Source organism: Zingiber officinale, chromosome 4B (assembly GCF_018446385.1).
Source record: "Zingiber officinale cultivar Zhangliang chromosome 4B, Zo_v1.1, whole genome shotgun sequence".
NCBI classification, from domain to species: domain Eukaryota; kingdom Viridiplantae; phylum Streptophyta; class Magnoliopsida; order Zingiberales; family Zingiberaceae; genus Zingiber; species Zingiber officinale.
The window spans coordinates 72,951,249-72,976,657 of NC_055993.1; the positions used below are offsets into that span (position 1 = coordinate 72,951,249).

The 25,409-nt window shown below is 35.5% G+C and overlaps 1 protein-coding gene across 2 annotated transcripts in view; it reads right to left on the reverse strand.

Annotated features, from left to right (window-relative positions):
- The window catches only part of LOC121975144 (acyl-CoA thioesterase 2-like), a 55,072-nt gene that overhangs the window by 13,412 nt on the left and 16,251 nt on the right, over positions 1–25,409 (reverse strand). For both annotated transcript variants that reach the window (XM_042526583.1, XM_042526582.1), the window contains exons 7-8: positions 10,774–10,851; positions 7,625–7,712 (exon numbers count right to left, since the gene is read on the reverse strand). In XM_042526583.1, coding sequence (XP_042382517.1) covers positions 7,625–7,712; positions 10,774–10,851 — 166 coding nt within the window. The remainder of the gene's footprint in view (positions 1–7,624; positions 7,713–10,773; positions 10,852–25,409) is intronic.

Below are 25,409 nucleotides of genomic sequence, written 5' to 3' on the forward strand. Positions count from 1 at the left end.
GAAGATCAAGAGGTCTTTGTCTTCAAAAGAAAGGTATAACTAGTAATGTTTTTCCGCATCATGCTAGTTTTATTTCTTTGTAAAAATACCAAATACAAGAGGCATGCGATTCTAGTATTTCGAATTTGTTTTCGATGTTGTGTTCTTTTGTTTTTCTTTTCCTTGTGATTTGATTGTTCTTTTCGGTTGACCTAAAGTTATTTAAGGAAATTAAATATTAGTTTTCCTTAAAAGGCTTTGTCTAGTCGGTGGTCGTTGCTCCCATATCCAAGAAGGTCATGTGTCTCGCCACGTCAGTACTGGAAGCCAATTTTGGAAATTAATATTTAATAGAATTAATAACCTAGGTGATTTGGATCGAAAGTGTTAAGTTCTGTAGGAGATCCAAGTCTAAACCTAAAAGAACAAATAAATTAAACTTTGGATCAAACGTGTTAAGTTCCGCAGGCGATCCAAGTTTAATTTAAAAGAACACATGGTAGCTAGGAAAAGGTTCAGACCTTTGTACAAAATTTGTGTACAGTGGAACCATTAGGCTTTCCGAGTAGCAACCAACAACACCCATCTTCAATATTGTTGTCTCCAGTATAAGAGGCACAGGACGTGAAGTCCTATTGTGAGATATGCAACTAAGAGTCTCATCTCATCCTTTATATTCACCTCTTCATGTGGTTTCCTTCTCTTTCTTCTATTTGTCAAGTGTTGTTGTATGCATCACTGCAAAAAGCCTACTCGAGAATGATTCTTAGGATATCTCTTTATTCTTCTTCTCTCTATGGTGTGCTAATTGGTCTTTAGATAAAAAAAAAAATTGAAGCTTACATGCTCTATAAAATGAGAACTACAAATTTTTTGGCTTTCATCATGGTTATCTTGGTTTGTTAGTGGTTTTATAAAATGAGAAATAATCACAGCACATAACAACTCATTCCTTGTGTTGTTTGTATGCATGATGTTAATGTTTTGACACTTTTCTTGAACTCCACAGTCCACACCATGTATAATTGTATGTTGTTATAATCTATCACATTCTAAATTGTGACAATCCCATCAAGTTAGACCATTGATAAAAATCTTAGAAAGAGGCATGTGATTCACAAGCATGCCATCTAAATTTATATCGATGTTTTACAACCATAGATCACAACCTCATCAAACTTCACTAGCTATGAGAGATTGTGCCTTAAATGAGGTAGTCTGAAGAGTAGCCATTGTCACATCTCAATCTCATTAACAAGGAAGCATGTGACAAGGAAGCATGTAAAATGTTAAAATCTTCTTGAGAACATCAACGATGAACCTTCTAATGAAGGAAACTACCAATGTATTGGATAGGAGTTCTTCAAAAATTTGCATATCATTCCAGTCAAAGCAATTGATTGCAAAGTGATCTGCGACTGCCATAAACCCCTCAAAAATCATAAGGCTTAGTGTCTTTGTGATGTATTTTTGCAATCTATTTCTCAGTCTATCAAGCACCATGAATTGATGATCTAAATGGAAGTTTTTTTGTGCCTCGCCATCGCATCAACATCAAGATAGATATTTTTTCTGCTTCAAGGTCAATATACAGTGTATCCTGTTGAACCTATATGATTCACCTGCATCACATTTAGACTCAAATAGATCAAGTAAGCTTAGACTGATTGAAATTCAAAAATTGATTGGCTTTGCCTCTCACAATTGCAAATTTGCAACAAGAAATATCTTTACTTATGTCATGCTCTGTTGTCATGTTAATTCATTAGTGAGAAATTATAAAGAGATTTATTTAGAAGAAGAGATTAAAAAGTTGAGCATGATACATATTTATACTGCAGTTTGAATGGTAGTGTTTGGACAAATTGTTTCAAATTGCTTATTTGAATTATAATTTTTTTTTTTACATTGGCCATATTGTTTCCTTCACAAATTTGAGCTAAGATTCAAAATTTCAAGTCATACCGAAGGTTCGATCTTTGACATACTATTTCAGCATTGTGGCGATGGTTAGATAAATGGTGTCGGTTATGGATTGAGGTTGAAGAAGGAAATGAAGAATAAAAAGGAGACATTGTCCGAGTATGGTTTTAAATCTTATACCATACGGGACAAAATGATCGAAACATATACAACAGCAACCAAACTTTATCCCACTAGGTGGAGTCGAACCACCATGCATCAAAGCATTGGCACGATACTAGAATAGGACCTTTCCAATCAAAGATTGAAACGGTGGCACAGAACAAAATTTTGAGTCTTAGTGTTGAATGGTATTGAGTTTCAGTGATTTACTATAGAACGATATGTTTGTCCCAATATAGTACGAGATTTCAAACCATGAATTGAGCGGGCCTTTTCTCAACTTTTCCTTGACTTTGTCAACTATGATGCTTCAAAGTTGAACCACACAAACATTGGAGATCCCACCCATATACATGCCATAGACATGATTTTGTGATCAAGAGAGAAGCTAGCTTATTCCTCCCTCCTCTGATTGTAGTCCAGTTCTTGCCAGTGGAAATTGGATGTTTATAATTATCTTCCTAATGACTGAGTTGATCAACACCAAGCTTAATTCGTTGCCAAATGAGACACTCAAACTTCAAGTGTAGATTACTATGAGTTCTCTAGTTGCTGCTTCACTCAGTCATTTTTGTTTTATATTTTCTTGGCAAATTTCCCAAGAGCACACCTAAAGTTGGAAATTTTCTACCAAGTACACCTAATTTTAGAAATTCCTAAAGGGCATACATTATCTCACCTTTTGTCTTTTAGATACCAATAATAACCTCATAGTCCAACTCATACATTGAGTCATCAAAATAATTTAGTCAAATCACCTTGACGAACATAAGCATATTAGAATGCAAAGGTTAGACTATATTTGGGAACAACATCGCAAGAACACATCCAAGACATTACTTTTGTATTTCATGCAAAAGAAGACCATCAAAGGTAATTTGGTCAAATAATTTTGATGGATAGTCCTAATAACACAATATATTCTTATTTTATATTTTATGAATGGGAAGACCATCAATGTAATTTGGTCAAATCAAACAATAAATAAATAAATACATTGCATTCTCACAAATACAATAGCATTCTTATTTATCCAAAATCATAACATTTAGGCTGTCAAAAAAATCTGGAATGAAAAAGTTTAACGTTTATAACATTAAGGGGTAGTTTAGGTATTTAAATGATAAAATGCGAGAGAAAGCACCCTCTTTGGGATTTCTAAAACTAATGCGCCTATTGGAGGTTAATTAAAGTTCCCAGATGTTTTAGATATGTAACTATATCTATATGTATGTTGAAATAGTTTACATAATCCAACCGCTACGTTGTTTTAAAGGGATAGAATGCAAATTCAAAAACAAAGTTTATAATTTCAACTAAAGTACTCAAATATAATGTATGTACATTTGTTAAGCAATCACTCAAGTTGGTTTAAACTGCATAAAATAGATCATTCAATATTTCTCTCAACGTATTGGAATAGATCATCAATCTTTTAACAAGTAGTGATGTACAAGATATTGCAAAAAACAAAATATATATGAAAGTTAAATTTTTATTAACTGTGTTGTAAGGATTGGAGGTTAAGTGTTCAACCAATTAGGATCCCCATCCGCAATCCATCAAAGTTATGTGCTTCTTGTAAGGATAAAGGCATGGTTTTCCTTTGTTCAACTTGGTATAGTTTTTAGAGAAGATGAGGCGACACTTAAAAGAACATGGAAGTTGACCATGTATAGCCACATAGATAAGATTAGATGGTGCTAAAAAGAGATAAGACGGTAATATTTGACTATTTATGCTCTAGATTGTGGAAACTTGGAGAATAACTCAAACTTGAAGAAGGGGGAGAGAGAGATTAGGGTTTGCTAAAATCTTGACAAAAAAATGATTACTAGAAAAGAGAGTTGCGAAAAGAAGAAAGAGGAAGAAGAAAAGAAAAGAAAAAAAAAAGAAAGTGGAAAGGAAGAAGAAAAGGGGAAGGAATTGAAGAAGAAAGAAGAGGAGAAAAGAAATTAGGAAGGGATGGTGCATCTCTTGTTAGAATGAAAGTTAGGAAAAGCCTACCACAAGAAAAAGGGAAAAAGAGAATAGTTGTTATCTATAGTGTAAATATATGGTCCCTTACTAATCTTCGAGCTGTCAAAATATCAAGGGTTTCTCCTTCTTGTGTTATATATTTTAATAGCTTGTTATATTTATCTTGTAGGATGTGACTAAATGAAGGGGAGCCTTAGCGCAACGATAAAGTTGTTGCTTTGTGACCAAACAGCCTATTACAAAAAGCAAGGTAAGGCTGCGTACAATGGATCCTTCTTTGGGACCCCGCATAGCGGGAGCTTTGTGCACTGGGCTGCTCTTTTTTTTTTATGTGACTGAATCACAAATAAGGCTCAAATAGAAACATTTTCGAAGTCCTGTCCACAAGGTATTTTGAATGATATATATATATATATATATATATATATATATACACCATTTGATATTTAATTGATAAAAAGGCCAGCCCGGTGTAGAAAGCTCCCGCCATGCGAGGTCCCGGGGAAGGATCCATTGTACGCAGCCTTCCCCTACCCTACATATTTAGTTGATAGAGTATAAAATGATAAATCTATTGAAAATGTTGTGTATTGATTAGTATAATTATTATATTAAAATTAAACTTGAAAATTCCTATAATTGATTAATTAGTTTTAACGTGAAGGCTATCATCGAGACCAACCAATGGGATCATATATTGGACAAGTTAACATGATTTTGTTATGTTATATGGAACTAGTTCTAGTAGTGTTATATACTCCAAGACCAGTCGCCAAGCTTCAATGTGATAGTTATGGACCTCTAAAAAAATGTTGAACTAGGTAACACCGAACTTGGAGCAATCGGCTCGACCCCACGAAAGTTTTCCATCGATCGTTAGGGTAAATCAGGAAGCACTCGCGGCGAGCGGCTAAAAGCCCATCATTCCGTGGTTGTGTGTCTCATTTGGAGGAAAAATTCTTACAAATGCATCGTAACTTAGAATCGAACCGTAGGTACTTGTGTGACAACTTGGTGTCCTTCCTCTACACCGTCGCCCCAGGGGACAATTATGGACTTGTAGCACCAAGATTAATTGTGGTCTTAGACTAAATTTGAGAAAATAGTTAATTAATTAAATGGAATTTGTGATGTCTTTTATTAATCTAGATGATTTTGTTACATTGCTTTTATACTACCAAATTGATTTACATGGAAAAAATAACTACACATTTTTTTAAAAGCATTAAAAGATATGTAGGGCGGCCCAGTGCATGAAGCTCCCGCCAATGTAGGGTCCCGGATAAGAGTCTATTATAACCAGCCTTACCCTGCTTTGCAAGAGACTATTTTCAAAATTCGAACACATGACCTCTAGGTCACAAAGCATTAACTTTACCGTTGTGACAAAGCATTAACTTTACCGTTGTCCAAAAAAAAATGTATTATTTTTTAGCGTATTACTTTAAGTCTTATTAAGTGTATACTAATTATGTAACTTATATGATTTATCATATATATATGGGCTATGTAATTGTAATAAAGTAGATACATCTCGTGATACAACATAATTTGTCTACTAATTTCCTACATAATCTCACTAATTATAATTATGATCAATTATATTCCAACTCATTTGTTCTATTCCTAATACCTTTAATATCTATATGTTGTTCATATGATATATGATGTTTGCTCATATACTCATTTGTGGCTTAACAAAATTTAGAAAAGTCACATTACTTTTTTGAAGTGGAAGTTGCCTATGGTTTTGAAGAAATATTTATATCTAGAAAATGGAGGATTGAATTGATGCTGGAGGGGGGTGAATTGCAAACTCGTCTTATTCGTCATTCTTTTATTTTCTGTCAGAGTCGTTAGTAATATGTAGCAAAAATTGAAACAATAAAAGAAAGAACACAATAGACACGGAAGATTTACTTGGTTCACACCACCCTCCCCGTGCCCCTGGTGGCTACGTCCAAGGCTATGTCTCAATAAGGCCTTCCTTTTGCCAAGTCCCACTAGGACTTTCATTGTTTAATCGCACTAGGACTTGCACTACTTAGTCCCACTAGGTCTTTCCACCAACCTACCAAGTATTTGGTCCTACTTTGACTTCTCTCACTTTCAAGCTTCAAGTCAACCTTGACTTTGCTTGGACTCTACACTCAACTTGATCAACCATGATCAAGTTATTTGACCACCCTTGACCAAATTCACTTAAGCATATTGTTCAAACAAATACACAAAGCCCTGGAGGTGGATTGCACCAATAGAAAACATGTCTATCTTTTGCAAGATATCTATCTACTTGAAATGCATCCAAATTAACAATGATTATCTCAAATTAAAAACAATGATGAGAAGATAATTATGACATTGAAGATTGTTCTAATTATCAAAGACCTGTGGAGAAGCACATTTACGTGTCACTTACTATGCAAGATATCCCTTTCATCATTAAATTGTAAGCCAATATAAAATAGTATTAGAAAGTAATGTGAACAATTTTGGCCAGTAAAAAACATAGACATCTAAATACCAAGATTTCTCTATTGTTGATTATGTTGGACCTACCATAGAAAGTTCATTTTGCAAATCTGTTTTCATGTTGAAGTTATTTAGTAATATGCAAGAAGCAAAGTATTGCAAGCTTGCATTAAACTTGTTGACTTTGACAACCATTGTATCATCATGGCATAAACTTCTTTAGAGGAACCTATTTCTACTATTTTTTCCATACCATTTATCAGAAGCTAGTCATGATTGATATCTAAGCGCTCGTTTAAGGGGAAAGTTGGAAGCAATATATTAAGAGAGAATGGATTTACCTTCATATTTAAAGGATATATACACATGGGTTGTAATCTTTGAGTTAATATTACAAACCTACTTTTCATTATAGGAGATACATTAAATTGTAACATTTGAAGCATTGGCACGCATAAATTGAGAAATCAAAGTTAGTTTTTAGTTGCGCTTGCCAAGTTGCAAAGAAGACAAATTTTGATATTGTTTCCCTAGCTTAATTTCAGAGATTTATGCTTGTTTGTTCATGAAGCATTCAAGGACAATCTTGGCAACTAATATTACAATCCAATCTATAGGTTTGCAAATTGCAACCACAACACACACATATATATATTGCATGCATTGAGATTGAAATAAGGTTCAAACATGTTAATCATGCAGCTAAATTTGCAATTTCATAGTATATGTTTTTTTAGACAATTGATATTTCCACCATTCAATCATGAAATAAGATGCTTGTTTTTCATATCTCAGTATCATCAAAATTTATCCATGACATGCTTCTATAATTGGTAACAAGAAAGAAAAGGGCAGCCGGTGTACAAAGCTCCCGCCAAGGCGGGATCTCGGAGAATGGTCTATTGTACGCAATCTTATCCTACTGTACAAGAGATTGTTTCCGAGACTCAAACCCGTGATCTCCAAGCTACACGGCAACAACTTTACCATTGTGTAAAGAAAAACATGGAAATATTACATCCTTAAGTAATCAGAGAATAGTATAAAAGACTGAACCACAATGTATGTTAAATACATATACGTAAACAAAAGAGAGTCAGAGTTCTACTGTTGATATCACCAGAGACAATAAATACTGCATGCAAACTATGTGCAAGTTTAAAACAATCCACTGTTTTACAAGCTGCTGCCAGTGCCTGCAAGAACAAAAAACAGTTTAGAATTATATTAAAACTGTAAAAAAAAAACATGCTATTACTGGCATTTGTTTATGGTATAAGAAGATCATAGATCAAAACAAAAAAAAATAGTGAGCATGTCAAGAAGAACCACGCCTAACAAAGGTTTATCCACTTCTAGTGAGAGGAGACCATCAGAGAATGAAGATGAAAATGAGGAAAGATGTAAGCTTCTTGCAACAAAGGAGTATATTACTGGCAAACCTTAAAGCATTCATGTCCAATTACTCACTAAGAAAATAAATGGGTAACCAAAACTCAAGTATATTACTAGGATAGAGGCTATAAATTTTTGGAGTCAGCCAAAGAATGTGCAGGAGGTTTGCAGCTTCCTTAGGTTAGCAGGATATTGTTGTCGCTTATTGAATAGATTCCAAGTCGTGACACCTCGAATCCATCTAACAAAAGAGGGGTAAAGTTCATTTAGGATGGGTCTTTCTAGGCGAGCTTTCAAGAGCTCAAGTGGAGATTAGTAACTGCATCAATGCTAGCTCTTCCTTCTGTAGAGAAGGTTTCATCTTGTACATTGACTCTTCAATTTAAGGGCAAAGGGCTATTTTAATGCAGCATGAAAGGGTAGTTGCATGTTTCCCAACAACATAAGGAGCATAAGCATTAACATCCTATTCATGATCTCGGACTAGTTGTTATTGGAAGGTTATAAACCTTCATTATTGTGAATGCTCAAGGTTGAGCATTGGAGAACAATAGAAGATTGGAAATATTCATTGTAATGGATTAATGCTCAAGGGTGAGCATTTGGAGACAATGAAGGGTACGGGACCTTCATTATGATGTTGTCAGCAACAAGTGAGGTTGTGAACAACATTTGGATAACTCTTTATGGGAAGAGTTTTTTATATGTGTCAAAGGGAGAGAATGTAGAGTTTAAGTTAAGAAACCTTCATTACCCAAAGGGGAAGGTTACCCTCTTGGAAAGGGGGAGAATGAAGGAAATATTCATTCTTGCTTCGGCATGAATAAGAAGTTGAGACTATGGGATTAGCTTAATTTAAAAGTATTGTTAAACATCAAAAAGGGGGGAGATTGTTGGTGCAATTTTCCCTGAGTCAAGGTTGACCAGGTTGAATAGGCTTAAGTTGGCTCAAGCTTGAGTCGTGATGTTTGAGTTTTGATGTTTGACAATATATAGAGATTGCAGGTGCAATTATCCATATGGGAGATTGATGGTCAAAGTTTGACCAAAAGTCAAGTAGATCAAGGTTGATCGAATACTTGACTGGGAAATCCTAACTGGAGGATAGGCAAAAGCAAGACCAACGAGTGGGTTGGCAGAAGAAGAAAATTCAAGTGGGTCAATGTTGATCGGACACTTGTTGAAAATCCCGGTGAGTGAAGTCAGGCCGTGGAAAGTTCTGGTAAGTGAATCCAAGTAGTTGAGAAGTCCCAGTGAGTGAAGTCGGGCGGTTGAAAAGTCATGGTGAGTACAGTTAGAAAGTACTGGTGAGTGAAGCCAAGCAGTTGGAAAGTTCCGATGAGTGAAGCCAGGCAGCTGGAAAGTTCCGATGAGTGAAGTCGGACAGAGATGAAAAGCCCTGAGTGAAGCTAAGCAGTGAGAAAATCCTAGTGAGTGAAGTCAGGTGAAAAGCCTTAGTGAGTGAAGCTAGGCAAAAAGAAAGCTCTGGTGAGTGAAGCAAGACATGTGGAAATCTAGGTGGGTCAAGGTTGACCGAACACCTGGTGTTTGGAAGTCCAAGTAAGTCATGGAGAACCGGACACTTGGTATAAGACGGTAAGTCCAAGTAAGTCAACCTAGACGATAAGTCCAAGTGGGTCAAGGTTGACTGGGCAAATGACACTAGAAAAAAAGTTCATGTGTGTCAAAAGATTGACTGGACACTTGGTAACGAAATCCCAGCAGGTCAAGGATGACCAAATGCTAGGCACGAGGAAATCCGATCAGGTCAAGATTGACTGGATATTGGGTAAGGGAACCCTAGACTTGTGTTTGGCGAGATATGGCCCGAAGCCCAATCGATCAGTTGGGAGCACTATCGCGACAAAGGCGACCCAATCGATCAGCCGATCGATTGTGCTACTCCTGATTGATTGGGAGTTTATTGCACACACACAAAGGGTTTTCCAATCGATCGAGCTGGATTTCTCGCGATGACGCGAGGAAGCCAGAATCGATTGGTTAATCGATTCCAGGTCTTCTATGAGAGCACAGTAGGTTTCTGGATCAATCAGCCGATCGATCCAACTACTCCCAATCGATCAGTCGATCAATTGGGAGATGACCATTGTGTAGGATGCGAGGTTTGGACGGTTGGGATCGTTTGAATCTGACATGACAATCGAGACGTGGCAATCGATTGAGAGCAGGCCTAATCGATTAGGCGCCCTAAAAATGCTAATATAAAGTCGACGGCGAGTTCAAACGCAACAACTCTCACACGCTCCTCTCCGCCAATTCTTGGAAGTTTTGGGAGACAATGTGCCGCAATCATCTTCAAGAGGCATTCAAAGCAAGAAAAGCTCAAGGGATTCAAGGTTCAAAGTATTAAGTCGTGTTTTGATATGTATTTATATTTGTTTCCTTGTTTCGAGTTGTATCTTGTTCTTGAGTTGTACGAGGTTTCTCTACTTGTGGATTGTTCCGAGGAGTGTATTTCATAGTAGAGAGTGTGCTCAGGTGTGGATCCTTGGATTAGTCATCTCATCTTGAGGTGGATACCAAGTAAATTCTTTGTATTAACATTGAGGAGTTCGCGTCGAGTATTACCGCAACAAAAGATCATTATCATCGAGGAAGCGAGCGAGCTATTCAACCCCCTCTCCTCCTCTAACTCCGAAGTATCCCAACGGATCCTAGGAGGCTTACTGCCCCAGAGGTATCCTCAAGAGCTTCTTGGGTGACTGATTGTATATCGCCTAAGTTATATGCACATTAAAGTAATTGTCATTACACATAGAGCTTATCATATTCTATTTTAACAAAGAGAATCAAATATTTCTCCATATAGCAGATTTGAGGAGGCAAATTCCTAGAGCATGCCTGTCCTATTAGCTGTCCTCCAAAAACTTGTCCAAATGATGGAGCATCTGGCAGCGTAAAACCTCTAAATATATCAACCTGTACATTGAAGACAAGGTTAGTTCTACCAAAGAGGAGACAGTTTAAAAACCACAAAATTAGGATCTGTATTTACATTTGCAGGACACACTGCAGATATAAAGTTTGCATATAAAGTAGAGAACAAAGTTTCGTGCAAAAGATGCTCTGAGATAACCAAACAACAGTATGTAAGATTAGCATACACAATCAACACTTCACACAGTTCAAAGCCAGAGGAGCACAAAGAGAGAAAGAGGACATTTATTACATGAATCTTCCTTCATTGTGAATAAAAGCTACTTTTACATCATTGCTACTACCCAAATCTTTTTCCAACAAAAACGAAAACAACAGAATTGTATACCAAAGTAGCATGAGGTGACATTAGGACTGGAACAACTAGAGCCTTGATTTATAGAATACCAGTTATCACCTAAAACCTCTCTAAGTACTATGGATTACTTCAGAAATAAAACAGTTGTTTAATGCCAAAATAATGAATATAAATATTGTCCCATATTGACTATACGAGCCAGACATTGTTCCAACATGTCAAGACATACATCACTAGCACTGGTGATAGTTGACATTTTGGCTATATTGCATGATGCAAAGGAAGAGCGCAATATCAAGCTTGATACAGGCAGCATAGAACTCAACACAAGTGATACATGCTACTTACCAATTACTCAATAGTAAGATAAACTGTTGGGCAATGCTTAGTCAGAAGTTGGAAAGTGGACATGAATGCATATATGAAATACAAAAGAAGACATTTATTTATCAAATATGTAAAATAAAAACATTTAGAAATAAGACTTGCCCTAGTAGTCACTTGTTGGCCTATGCATTCTCTATTTACCCATGTATATATTTGTCATCAACAACAATTGACAATCATGAGATAATTTTCAAATAGTTTCAAATGCAAATACTATGACACCATTTTCGTCAAGAGGATAATTTTCATTAAACAAAGTGCCTGACATCTTGTTCATCCTTTTCCCTTGCTTAAGATTTTTTTTCTTCATTATCTTGTATTTTCTTGTTTATTTTATAATTCACTATCATGTTTTTGTTTGAATATTTTGATATGCTAACAAATGTTTGAATAAAATACCACAAATACATAGCACAAGCCTGAATGAAAAAGGAAGAGTTGCAATAGAAAAATTAGCATCAAAATGTTGTGGGCAAGGTTTAAAATCTCGATCCGTGCCGAGGTTTCGGTCTAAACCGGAATGGCGGAACGATACAGTTTTAGTATCATATCGTGTCTTGCCAACACGGTTTCAATATTTTTTTATTTATATATAGTAATTATTAGATAAATATGTTTATAGTATATAATTTAAAAATAATTTGTATATTGATTTTATATAAGTTCTCCATTACTAAATAATTTAATATTATTAAAAAATAATTAAATATAATTTTCTTTAAAGAAAATTGATCTAAACTCGAAATAAAATTGATACATCATCATGTTACTTTACTAATACCAAAAAATAGTGGTGTGAATCATATGAAAGCATTGATTCTCCGGATTAAATAATCATAATTATATAAATCAATAGAAAGATGTTATTTTATATATAGTAATTATATAATTTAATTAATTATTAATTTAAATAATATATATTTAAAATAGTAAACAAATATCAGAATATCAATTAAACAATAAAAAATAAATTAAAAAATAAAATATAAATTTGATTTATTAGAATTTTTTAAAATTTTTAAATAAAATTTTAAACAGTAAAAAACTTCAGATTATTAATTAATAAAATTTACTAATTTTTTGAAAATTTTAAATATATTTTTATATATTTTATTAAGATAATTTAATTAGGGTTTATGAAAGTCTCTTCGAACTATCATACTTAAGTTGGAAATTGTTTTAATTAATTAAATCTAATTTTAATTTTCATCGAGGAATAGGAGCATCGCACTCGTGGAACGCCCTCCGGCGGCATCGCGTATCGCGGGACGCTGGCAGCGACGTCGGAGGCCAAGGTTTAAAATTTCGACCCATGCCGAAGTTTCGATTCTGGACCGAAACGATACGGTTTCAGTACTGTATTATGTCGTGCCGATATAGTTTTAGTATTTTCTAAATATAAAATATATTAATTAAAAAAATATATATTTAACATAAATATTTAAAAAATAAACAATATAAAAAATAATCTTTAAGGAAAAGATAAATAAAATTTTATTATAATTTTTAAATTAAAATAAATGAAAAATAAAATTAATTACATAATTTTATTAGGGTTTAATAAAGCCTTTTTAAATTATCTCCATCATAGTTAGGAGTTGATTAAAATAATTAACCTAAGTTTAATTAAAAAAATCTGAAATCCAACACCACTCGCGACCTCGCACGATTTCGGCGATGCCGCAGGGTTGCATGACCCCTCAGCCATGGCCACAAGGATCGCGTGACTCCTCTGGCGCAACCGCAGTGGTCCCTTTGCAACGGCCGCAGGGTCGCGCAATACCTCTGCAGAGACAGTGGAAGGGTTATGTGACCCCTCCGCTGCTGTTGCGGGGTAGAGCAACCCCTCCGCTGCGGTCACGGGGTCGCGCAACATGTCGTAGCTATTGTAGGTCTAGTGTCGAGGTCGTGCCGGTGCCAGTCGCCGAGCGGAACGAGCTGTTTCGCCCGTTTCGACCATCTCGGCACGACACTTTAAACCATGCCAGAGGCATCCTGTGACACCTCTGGGGCCGCCAAAAGCATCGCAGGATGCTTCCGGCAACACTGGAGGCATCCCGCAATGTCTCCGGGACTCCAACAACCCACCTCACGCGCAACACACACGCGTGACGACCGCGAAATCGTTCATCACACAGTGTCGGTTTCGCTCCACAGTCGGAACGATAAAAACCATTTATGTCGCCCGGCACGGAACAGTATGAAGATTAACACAAATGATATAAGCAACTAAATACGTAGTGTAAGAATACCCTTTTTGTATATCTTTAACATAGTACAACCCTACACTATATATATAAAGTTTATTTCCATTTGTATCCCCAATCCTAGCCATAATTAGTAGACACACCATAAGGAATAAAATATCAATCAAATATTCTAATATTAATTGAATAAATTAATTCTTTTTCTACACTCCCCCTCAAGTTAGAGCAAAGATATCTATCATGCCCAACTTGTAAATAAAATCTTCGAACTTGGGTTAGAAATGATTCTTTGTTAAGGCATCAGTAATATGTTGTTTAGATGTAACAAAGGGCATATAAATTATTCCTCCTTCGAGCTTTTCTTTGATGAAATGTCTGTCAACTTCTATATGTTTTGTACGATCATGTTGTACTGGATCATTCACAATGCTAATTGCTGACTTATTGTCACAGAATAGCATCATTGGCACTTCCCAATTTAACTTCAACTCTTCGAGAACTAGCTTTAGCCATAGTAACTTGGATACACCATTCGTCATAGCTATGAGCTCAGCTTCTGCACTACTACAACCCACAACAATCTACTTTTTACTTCTCCATGACACAAGATTACCCCATAGAAAAGTACAATACCCTGAAGTAGACCTCCTGTCAGAAATAGAATCTGCCCAATCTGCATCTGTATATATGCCTCTATACTTCTCTGGTTGTTCTTTAGAAACAATAAACCTTTTCCTGAAGAGCTCTTTAAATATCTCAAAATCTTGTAGACAGCATCCATGTGTTCCTCGTGCAGTGAATGCATAAATTAACTAACCACGCTGACAGCAAAAGTAATATCAGGTCTTGTATGAGAAAGGTATATAAGTTTTTCTACAAGACGTTGATATCTTTCTTTCTCGACATTGGCTCCTTTAGATATTTCATTTAGCTTTTGATTTGGGTCCATGGGTATATCACTGGGCCTGCATCCAATCCTTCATGTTTCCTTTAGTAGGTCTAGAACATATTTTCTTTGGGATACATAGATTCCCTTTCTTGATCTAGCAACTTCCATCCCTAGGAAATATCTCAAGAGTCCCAAATCTTTTATCTCAAATTCCAAGGCAAGGAAACCTTTCAAATGGGTTATTTCATCATCATTTCATATGAGAATTATATCATCAACATACACAATCAAGATTGTCATCTTACCTTCTCTAGTATGCTTCATAACATTGTGGTCAGATTGCCCCTGAATATAACCTTGCTTCTTTACAAATTTCAAGAATTTTTCAAACCAAGCTCGTGGTGACTGTTTTAATCCATACAAAACTTCTTTAATCTACAGATTTTTCCCCTGAATTATTTTTCGAAGCCTGGAGATGAATTCACTTCTTCCTCCAATTCTCCATTTAGGAATGCATTTTTTACATCCATCTGATATAGAAGGCAATCAAGATTTGCAGCCAAAGAAAGCAGGTATTTAGTTTTGTGACCGGCGCAAAGATCTCCTAGTAATCAATTCTATATGTTTGTGTAAAACCCTTAGATACAAGTCTTGCTTTAAAACGTTCCGACGATCCATCTGAATTAAGTTTCAGATTAAATACCCATTTACATCCTACTGTACGTTTTCCCTCTGGTAAGGGCATTATTTCCCATGTTCCACTTTTGTTAAGGGCATTCATCTCCTCAAAGACAGCTTTCTTCCATTCTGGAACACTTAGAGCCTCCTGTATACTCTTAGGAACATCCACACTTTATAACTGAGAGATAAAACTTGAATCCGATGTAGATAAATTTTTGTAAGACACATGATTTGAGAGTGGGTGTTGAGTGCAAGTTCTAACACCTTTCCTAAGTGCAATAGGAAGTTCTAATGACATAGAGGAGTTGGGTACAATACCTGGATTTAGATTCAAATGAGTCTAGACTTCAGGTTCAGACGTTTAGTCGTGTGGAGTTGTGGAGTCTTGCTACTTTTAGGGTCGTCTCCTTTTGTAAACTTGCATGAACCACTTATCATCATCAACTCGTGCTCGAGTATCAAGATTCTGCTCTAACACTACCTGAGGTGTATCAATTTTGGTACTAAATTCAGAATTTGAATTTCCTTCTACATTCTCTGATTCGAAATCAAACAACGAATCTTCCAACTTACTCTCCCTCCGAAAAAGAGTGCTGAAAAAAATTTTAGATTCAAAGAATGTAACATCCATAGACACAAAAAAGGTTTTGGAATGGGGTTCAAAACATTTATACCCCTTTTAGGTAGGGGAATATCCTAGAAACACACATTTGATAGCACGAGGGTCTAGTTTATCACGATTATGATGATGCACACAAACAAAGGCTACACAACCAAACACTTTGAGAGGTAAATCAGAATATAAGTGAGACATGGGAAAATAATTTTTAAAAACAGTTAAGGGTGATTTGATTAAGTTAATGAGATAGTTCTATTAGGCTTTAATTAAACTTATTTAGATTATCCCTACTATAGTTACGATTTAATTGAAATTATTAAACTAAATTTAATTAAAAATTAAGAACAACCTCACGACACTGACACAACCCATCCAACCCCACCAGCAATCGCGCGACCCTTCCGTCGAGAACCGCAGGTCCCGCGATCCCTTCGCCATGAGGGTCGCGCGACCCCTCCTCAGAGATCGTGCGATGCCTTAGCGAGGCGTGCCAATCTCTGCATTGTACCAATCGATGGGCAAAACAAAATATTTTGCATGTGTCGTACGTTACAACACGAGATTTCAAACCATGACACAAATCAAATACTACTATAGACATAGGAATGGTTAGTCGCAAAAATTGAAAAATAATTAACTTAAAAAATTATCCATTACGTGGGATCTTAGCAATTTTTTACATATTGATAACATGACTTATTCTTTATAAAATAAGAGACTTTAATAAAACTCTAAAACATTCAAACACACTTTTCTAAGAAAAACTAAACAACCTTTTATGGAGCGGGAATTGCCCAAAGGGCGCACCCAAAGTTTGGAATTACCCAAAAGGAGTGCCGAGGTTTGAAATTGCCCAAAAGGTACACTTTTTTCTATTTTACCCCTATACCAAATATGACTATTTCTCTCTTCTCTTTCCTCTCTCCTATGCACGCAGCCTCTCTTCTCTCTCTTTTACATGCATAACGATTGTGGTGTTGATTTTGAAAAATCAACACTACAACTTAATTATATTAGCACTGCTAATGGTGCTGATTTGGACTACCACGGGCCTAGTCTAATTCAGATCAAGCCCAACGTGGACCTGATTTTATGGAGACCAGGATCACGGTCTAGCCGATTCTTCCGGCCAAAATAAGCAATAGAGGGCACCATTGAACTCCTTACAGCCTCTGAAACCCACAGGACTCGAAATGGGTCCAATCGGACCTGTCTAGGTCCACCAATGTCTACGTAAAAATCCACTTATGGACCTAGACAGATCCGATTGGACTCATTTCATGCCCTGTGGATTTCTGAGACTGCAAATTATCCAACGGTGTCCTCCATTACTTATTTAGGTCTCTCCGAAAGTGTTAAAATGTTATTAGAATAATCAGCTAGAGCATGGTCCTGGTCTCCGGGAAATAAGACCCACATTGGGCCTAATTTGAATTAGACCAGCTCGTGATAGTGCAAATCAGCACCATCGTGTTAATGTAATTAAGTTGTAGTGCTAATTTTTAAAAATTAACACCATAATAGTTATGCATGCATGCAAAAGAGAGAGGAGAGGAAAGAGAAGATGCATGCATAGGAGAGAGGAAAGAGAAGAGAGAGAGAAAAATAGTCCAATTTGGCATAGGAGTAAAACGGGAAAATGGTGCACCTTTTGGGCATTTTCAAACCTAGGGATGCCTTTTGGTTAATTCCAAACTTTGGGTGCGTCCTTTGGGCAATTTTTGTTTATAGAGACTAGCTATGCTATCATATCTCATAATTTATGGAATCATGATCTCATTGTTTATGGAATATTTTCAGCCTAATTTTTAGGGATATTTATATTTACAAAATATGTTTTCCCACAATCACCCTCAAGATGGTGAATAGATCCCAGCTTGAATACAATAAAATACTGGACTACTTAACCCTCTTTTAGTCAATATAACTACAAGTTGTCCAAGTGTAGATACGTAAGAAGTACAAATCAACCTACTCTCACTCTCTAGCTTCTCCTTGACAAAGTGTCTGAAAATTACAATGTGTTTCATTCAATCATGTTGTATCAAATTGTGAGCTATGTTAATTGTTGATTTATTATCACAACAAAGTCTCATCAGGTTATCCCACTTTTAAGATGATCTTCAAAGCAAAGTAGTTGACAAACACCTTCAATCATTGCTTGGAATATTGCCTCTGCACTAGACTATGCTACCATATCTTGTTTCTTGCTCTTTATGTCCCAAAGTTACCACCAAGAAAGGTGCAATATCTAGTAGTTGACTTCCTATCGACCATTAATCCCAGCGTATATGCCTATAGCACCAAACTTCTATTTCTTTTAAACAGAATATACTTTTCATTTCTAGTAGTTTTTAAGATACTATAATACTTGGTAAGTTGCTTGTAAATGAGCTTCTTTAGGGTGATGCATAAATTGACTAATCACACTAACTACATATGCTACATCCGATCGTAAAATAAATAAAGTTTTCCTACCAGAAATTGATACATTGTCTTATCTACTGCAATATCTTCCTTTGTCATTCTAAGTCTGAGATTTGGGTCTATTGAAGTAGCTACTGGTTTGCATGATGTCTTGCCTATTTTTTAGATCTGTAATAAATTTTTGTTAAAAAATAAAAATACTCTTCTTAAAATGAGCCACCTCAATCTCAAGAAAGTATTTCAATCATCCTAATACTTTCGTTTTAAACTCCTTCACCAAACATTGATTTAGAACTTTAAAGTTCTCTCCTTATCATCATTTCCTATCACAATTATATTATCAAATACATGCTAAGAGCATTGTCGCTACCTGTGAAGAAAAGTATCTAATAAACAATGTGTGATCCCCTTGATTTTGTTTATACCCCATGCCAATTATAATTCTTGCAAATCTATCAATCCATACCTATGGTGAGTGCTTAAAGTTAAATCCATAAAAGTCTTTTTCAATTTATATAAAGTATGAGCAAATAAATTAACCTCTAGTTTTTTGTAAAAATATCTATTTTTGACATTAAACTATTGTGACTTCTAACTATTATGAACTCCTAATGATAGTAGAATTCTAAAAGTACTCGCTTTTGCAACTGGAGTAAAAAAAACACTACATATTAATTTCATAGGTTTGAGTGTAGCTAATGTTCTAAATGGCAGTCGAGACAGCCGCCTAGGTGGGAGGCGGGCATCAACCGCACCATCTTTGCTTTAGGCAGTACTTTAGGCAGTAGCTCACCTCCTTCCACCACCGCCACACCTGGAACCTCTGTTGTGGCCGTTTAACCATTGCAACATGTTTAGAAGCATCACCTGGGCACGGCAACGAGTCCGAACGCATCGCGCGAGCCCGGCAACGGTCCAGAAGTATCGCCCGAGCCCAGCAACGGGCTCGGACGCATCACCCGGGCTGTCTCCTGGGCTAGGCTACGTGTCTAGACGCATCGCGTGAGCTCGGACACGTCACACGAGCCCAGTGACGGGCCCGAAGGCATCACCCGAGCCCGACGACGGCCCTGACATGTCTCACAGTCCTGACGAAGAATCTAACCTCGTCTCGCAATCTCGATAACGTGTCAGACTCATCGCCCAACCGAAATAGGGGGTGCTGGCTATTGTCGTTTCGCCACCACGAAGCGTCCGAACGTGTCGCTTGGGTCCAATGACGAGTCCAAACCCGTCATACAAGCCCAAAGTGTCGGCCGAGCCCAGCCACTGCCCCGGATGCGTCGTCCGGGCCCAACAACGTATCCATATGCGTTACGCGAGCCCGGCAAAGCATCCAGAAATGTTGTGTAAGCCCGGCCACGGGCCGAAGTCATTGCCCGGGTCCGGCGACGGGTCAAGAGGCATCACGCAGTCTCGGCGATGTGTCGGACTCATCACCTGGTCTCGACCACACTTTAGACTCGTCGCCAAGCCAAAATAGGGCACACGAGTAAGTTGTAAGTTAGGGTTTAATTAAATAATTTTAAGTTAATAATTTTAATTAACTTCTAGATATAATTGAGATAATTTAAATAGACTTAATCAAAGTCTAATGAAATTATCCCATTAATTTAATATATATATATTTTTTAAAAATTATATTTTTATTTTAAAATATTTAATTTTAATTAATATATTTTATTAAAAGTAAATATTATAAACAATAATGATTATTTATATTATTATGTACAAAAAAATAGTAAAAAAATTCAGCTGCCTAAGCATTGCCTGGTGCCCAGAGGCCGAGGTGGTAAGCGGTGGCAGCCCTGTCACCGCCTACCGCTATTTACAACATTGAGTGTAGCCCTTAGAAACTCCGCTCATGATGACCGGTCATGGCCGGTCCCAAGCCCGGATAAAGGAGGGTTGCATTAGGTTGTCAGCCAGCGTCAAACTATGACAAATATTCAATGAATGAATCCATTAAACTATTGTGCTAATACTAGGTTGTTCCCCGGAAGGAACGCGTTGCAAGGTCCGACTGTAACGTCTCGACAAGGACCGCTACATCTCCAGAACTCGGGTGTAGTGATAAATATGCAAGAGTTCGCGTTACAGGGTCCGACTGTAACGTCTCAGCAAGAACCGCTACATCTCTATGAGAACTTGGGTGTAGAGTTAAATAGGCAAGAGTTCTCACACCATAGGTTAGATAAGAACAAATATGATAGGAACACTAATAATCTAAGATTTGGAACATGGAATATAGGAACTCTCACTGGTAAATCAATAGAGGTAGTAGATATGATGATTAGGAGAAAAATTAATATTTTGTGTGTACAAGAGACAAAATGGACAGGCGAGAAGGCAAAGATGATAGAGAAATCGGGTTTTAAGTTATAGTACACTGGAAAGAGTAAAGCAAGAAATGGAGTGGGTATCATTGTAGATAGTTTGTTAAAGGATGAAGTTGTAGGAGTAGTTAGAAAAGGGGATAGAATTATAGCCCTTAAGATAACAGTGGCAAAAGAAACTATGAACATAATTAGCGTATATGCACCACAAGTAGGATTAGATGAAGCTACCAAATCAAGGTTTTGGGAGGACTTAGATGAAATATTACAAAATATTCCACTAAATGAAATGATTTTAATAGGAGGTGATCTAAATGGGCATGTCGGAGTAAAAAATGAGGAATATGAGAGAGTACATGGGAGTTATGGGTTTGGAACGAGGAATGAGGAAGGGAAAACTATATTAGATTTTGCGATAGCATATGACCTTATATTAGCTAATATGTTTTTTAAGAAAAGAGAATAACACTTAGTCACATTCAAAAGTGGGAATAATAAATCACAAATTAACTTTCTTATGGTTAGGAAGAAGGATAGAAAGATTTGTAAAGATTGCAAAGTCATCCCTGGAGAAAGCTTAACTACCCAACATAGGGTAGTAGTGTTGGATATACGCCTTAAACATAGTATCAATAGAAAGAAAATATATACAATTCCTATAATTAAGTGGTGGAAGTTAAAGGATGAGAAACAAAATATATTTAAGGAGAAGGTAGAAATACAAGCATTAGGTGAAATATACGATGACTCTAATACAACATGGGATAAGATGATATCAAAGTTAAAAATAGTAGCTAAGAGTGTACTTGGTGAGTCAAAGGGACATACACCACTAAGTAAAGAATCTTGGTGGTGGAATGAGAAAGTACAAGAGAAAGTGAAGGAAAAACGAATAGTTTATAAGGAATTATATATTTGTAAGAACGAGGAAAACTTAAAAAAATATACAATAGCCAAGAAAGAAGCTAAGAAAGTAGTGAGTGAAGCAAAAAATGAAACTTTGGAACGGTTATATCAAAAATTGGATACAAAAGAAAGGGAAAGAGACATTTATAGAATAGCTAAAGTGAGAGAAAGGAAAACAATAGATCTTAGCCAAATAAAATGTATTAAAGATGAATGTAATAGGGTATTAGTAAATGATGGAGAAATAAAAGAGCGGTGGAAGAGGTATTTTCATCAACTTTTTAATGAAGGTTTAGGTGACCAACTTAACTTAGGTAATTTAATTAGGTCAAATGAGAATAGAAATTTTAATTTTTATCGTAGAATTCAAACTTCAGAAGTAAAACAAACTTTAAATGAGATGCACAATGGAAAAGTTGTTGGACCAGATGATATTTCGATAGAGGTATGGAAGTGCTTAGGGAAACAAGGTATTGAATGGCTTACAAAATTATTTAACATGATATTGAAAACGAAAAGAATGCTTGATCAATGGAGGATAAGTACTCTAGTTTCCTTATATAAAAAGAAATACAAAATTGTGCAAACTATAGGGTATTAAACTAATGAGTCATATTATGAAACTTTGGAAAAGAGTAATAGAAAAAGCATTAAGGAAGGAGACAACGATGACTGAAAATCATGATATACCTGAAAGATTAATGATATAAGCTATATATCTTTTCAAACAACTAATTCAAAAATATTGAGAAAAGAAGCAAGGCTTACATATGATATTCATTGACTAAAAAAAGTTCATGATAGAGACCTGAAAGATATTATATGGAGAATTCTAGAAAAGAAAGGAGTTAACAAAGCATATATTGAAATTAAGGATATGTATGGCAATATAATGATAAGAGTAAAAACTCTCGCCTGAAGCGTTTTATGTAAAGATAAGGTTACATCAAGGATCAAAGTTCATATCTTTTTACACTAATTATGGACGAACTCACCGGACACATTCAAGAGATGACCATGGTACATGTTGTTAACAGATGATATTATTTTGGTAGATGAGACACGTGAAGGAGTAAATGCTAAGCTAGAATCTTGGAGGAAAACACTAGAGGAAAAGGTTTTAAGCTTAGTAGATTAAAGACGAAATATATGGAATTTAAGTTTAGCAATATTAGAAGAATGAAACAAAATATTAAGATAGGAGAGGACGAGTTAGCTATAATCTTTAAGTATTTAGGATCATTCTTACAAAAGGATGACGAGGTTAAGAGAGATGTCTTACATAGAATATAAGCGGGATGGGTGAAATGGAGGGAGCCAAGTGTTTTATGTGACATAAAGTACCTCTTAAACTTAAAGGTAAGTTCTATAAAACCGCAGTTAGACTTGATATATTATATGGCTGAATGTTGGGTATTAGCAAGCACACAAGCAAATGATGAGTTGCAGAGATGAGGATGTTAAGGTGGATGTGTGGACATACGAAGATGGACAAAATAAGAAATGAAAGCATTAGAGAGAAAGTCGGAATTGCATCTATTGAGGACAAACTCCGAGAGACACGTTTAAAATGGTACGGACATGTACTTAGACGACCAATAAATGCTCCAGTTAGGCGATGTGAAACTATGATAAACATGCATATCAAATGAGGAAGAGGAAAACCAAAAAAGACTTCGTTAGCAACAATAAAATAAGATAAAATTTATTTAAATATAGATGATGATATAATAGGAGATAGAGCTAAATGGCGTAAAAGGATTCATACAGCCAACCCCACCTAGTGGGAAAAGGCTTGGTTGTTGTTGTTGTTGTAGTGTAGCCCTTAGCTATCAACCTTGACTTATAACTTTCTATTGATATAATTAGAAATAACAAAGATTTGGCAATGCCCCAAATATTGACTTAGACATTTGAAGTAATGATAGATAATGCAAGAAATACCCATCTTCTAGTATTTGAATTCACCACTAAAAATAAGGAATGGTGAAGTAATGTCCACAAACACATAAAACTTATTTAATGGAGGATAATAACACCTATATCCTTTTTGAGTTGTGGAATAACCCGATGTTTCAAGATAAAAAAGCTCATATGTTCTTTAGGCCAGTCTAGTCATCTTCCCCAAACCTTTGTCCCAAGTAAACCAATGAACAAGTACTTAAAAGCTTGTTAAGGTTACCAATAAGAGATCTTAACTTCTTGATTTTGTTGACTATGTTGTAGCAATTGTTTCCACAACTTCTAATATTTTTATAAATCAAAACTAACTAAAAAATTGGTAAGAGAAATTAACAATGATGTCTAACTAATGAAGACAAGAAAAAGGAATCCGGTTATAAAGGTTAGTAAAAGGGAAAATAGACAATGAAAACGAACAACAAAGATAAACCACCAATGAAGACTAGAGAAAATAATCCAACTACGAAAGTCGGTATAAGGAAATTGGGAAGCGATGGAGATGACAATAGAGGTGCAAAGGATGTGATGAAGGAAATAATGAGTGATAGGTGATGATGGTAAAATAAAACAGTTAGGTTCTAAGAGTAATGGTGGTGGTGGAACAAAATGATGAAAGAGATGAAAATAGATGTACGGAGGATGCAATAAAAGAAACAATGTGTAATGATGAAAAGAGAGGGAAATCACAATAAAGAGTGGTGATAAAAAAAGATGCACGGAACCAAACCAAGTTGCGAAATACAAAAGATTTGTCAATGAAGGCAGTACTGAAACTTAAGGATGATGGAAAATGAAAGGATAACTAGTACTAATACCAAATCACAAAGTTTTGGCTTTGATACCATGTCAAAAATTGAAAAAAAATACTAACTCAAAAACATATCGAATACATGGGATCCTAACCCCTTATAAAAAAACTCAATAAACTTCATTAAAAAATAAACAACCAACCTTTCTACGGAAACTGGCTACGCTTTCATATCCCATAATTTATAGAATTATGATACCATGATTTATGGAATATTTTCAGCTTAATTTTTAGGTATATTCATGTTAGTACATCACAAACAAGTTCAGCTAAGCTAAGCTATATAAATGCATGTCTTTCTCGCCACTTTAATAAATTAAATCTTTGTAATTTTCCAAACTATTTAAATAAGCTAGGTAGGTAGAAATTAAGTTTGTTTACCTCAATGTGAAGTTCAACTTCTGAAACTCCAACTGGTTGATTTGAAATAGCACTAGCACAACAAAAGCTCCTACAAAATATAAGCATTGTGCCCTAACTTCCTCAATAAGATGTTACCGAAGGTTGTGGTATTGGTCAGTGATCATATTTCTCATTGAATACATTTCGTTTAAAATATATCTCATTTTTATTTTTTTTTATGAATTTTCTAATTCTAAATTTTCATAGTATTCATTTATAGTATTATAACCTATATATTTAATTGTATGCTCTAAAATAATGGTTTTATAAATAATATCAGAAACATTATAATAATATTTTTAAAAAATTTCTACAATGATAATTTTATGAAATAGGTGATATGTGTATAATTTTTAAATAAATCAATAATGGTGCATAATGCATGAAGCATTAGTTACCAAAAGTTTGTTTGTATAAGAATAAAAAAATTATAATATGTTACACGGATTCCCAATATACATCGATCATTATGTTCTAATGAGTCAATACTGAACATTATTTTACCATAAAGTATGCTGAATTCAACCTATGCAATTCCTTAGTACATATGATCTTTTAAAATTTAATCATCTAATTTTTTTAATTATGCGTTAGAGAGTGATAACTAAATAAATCTAT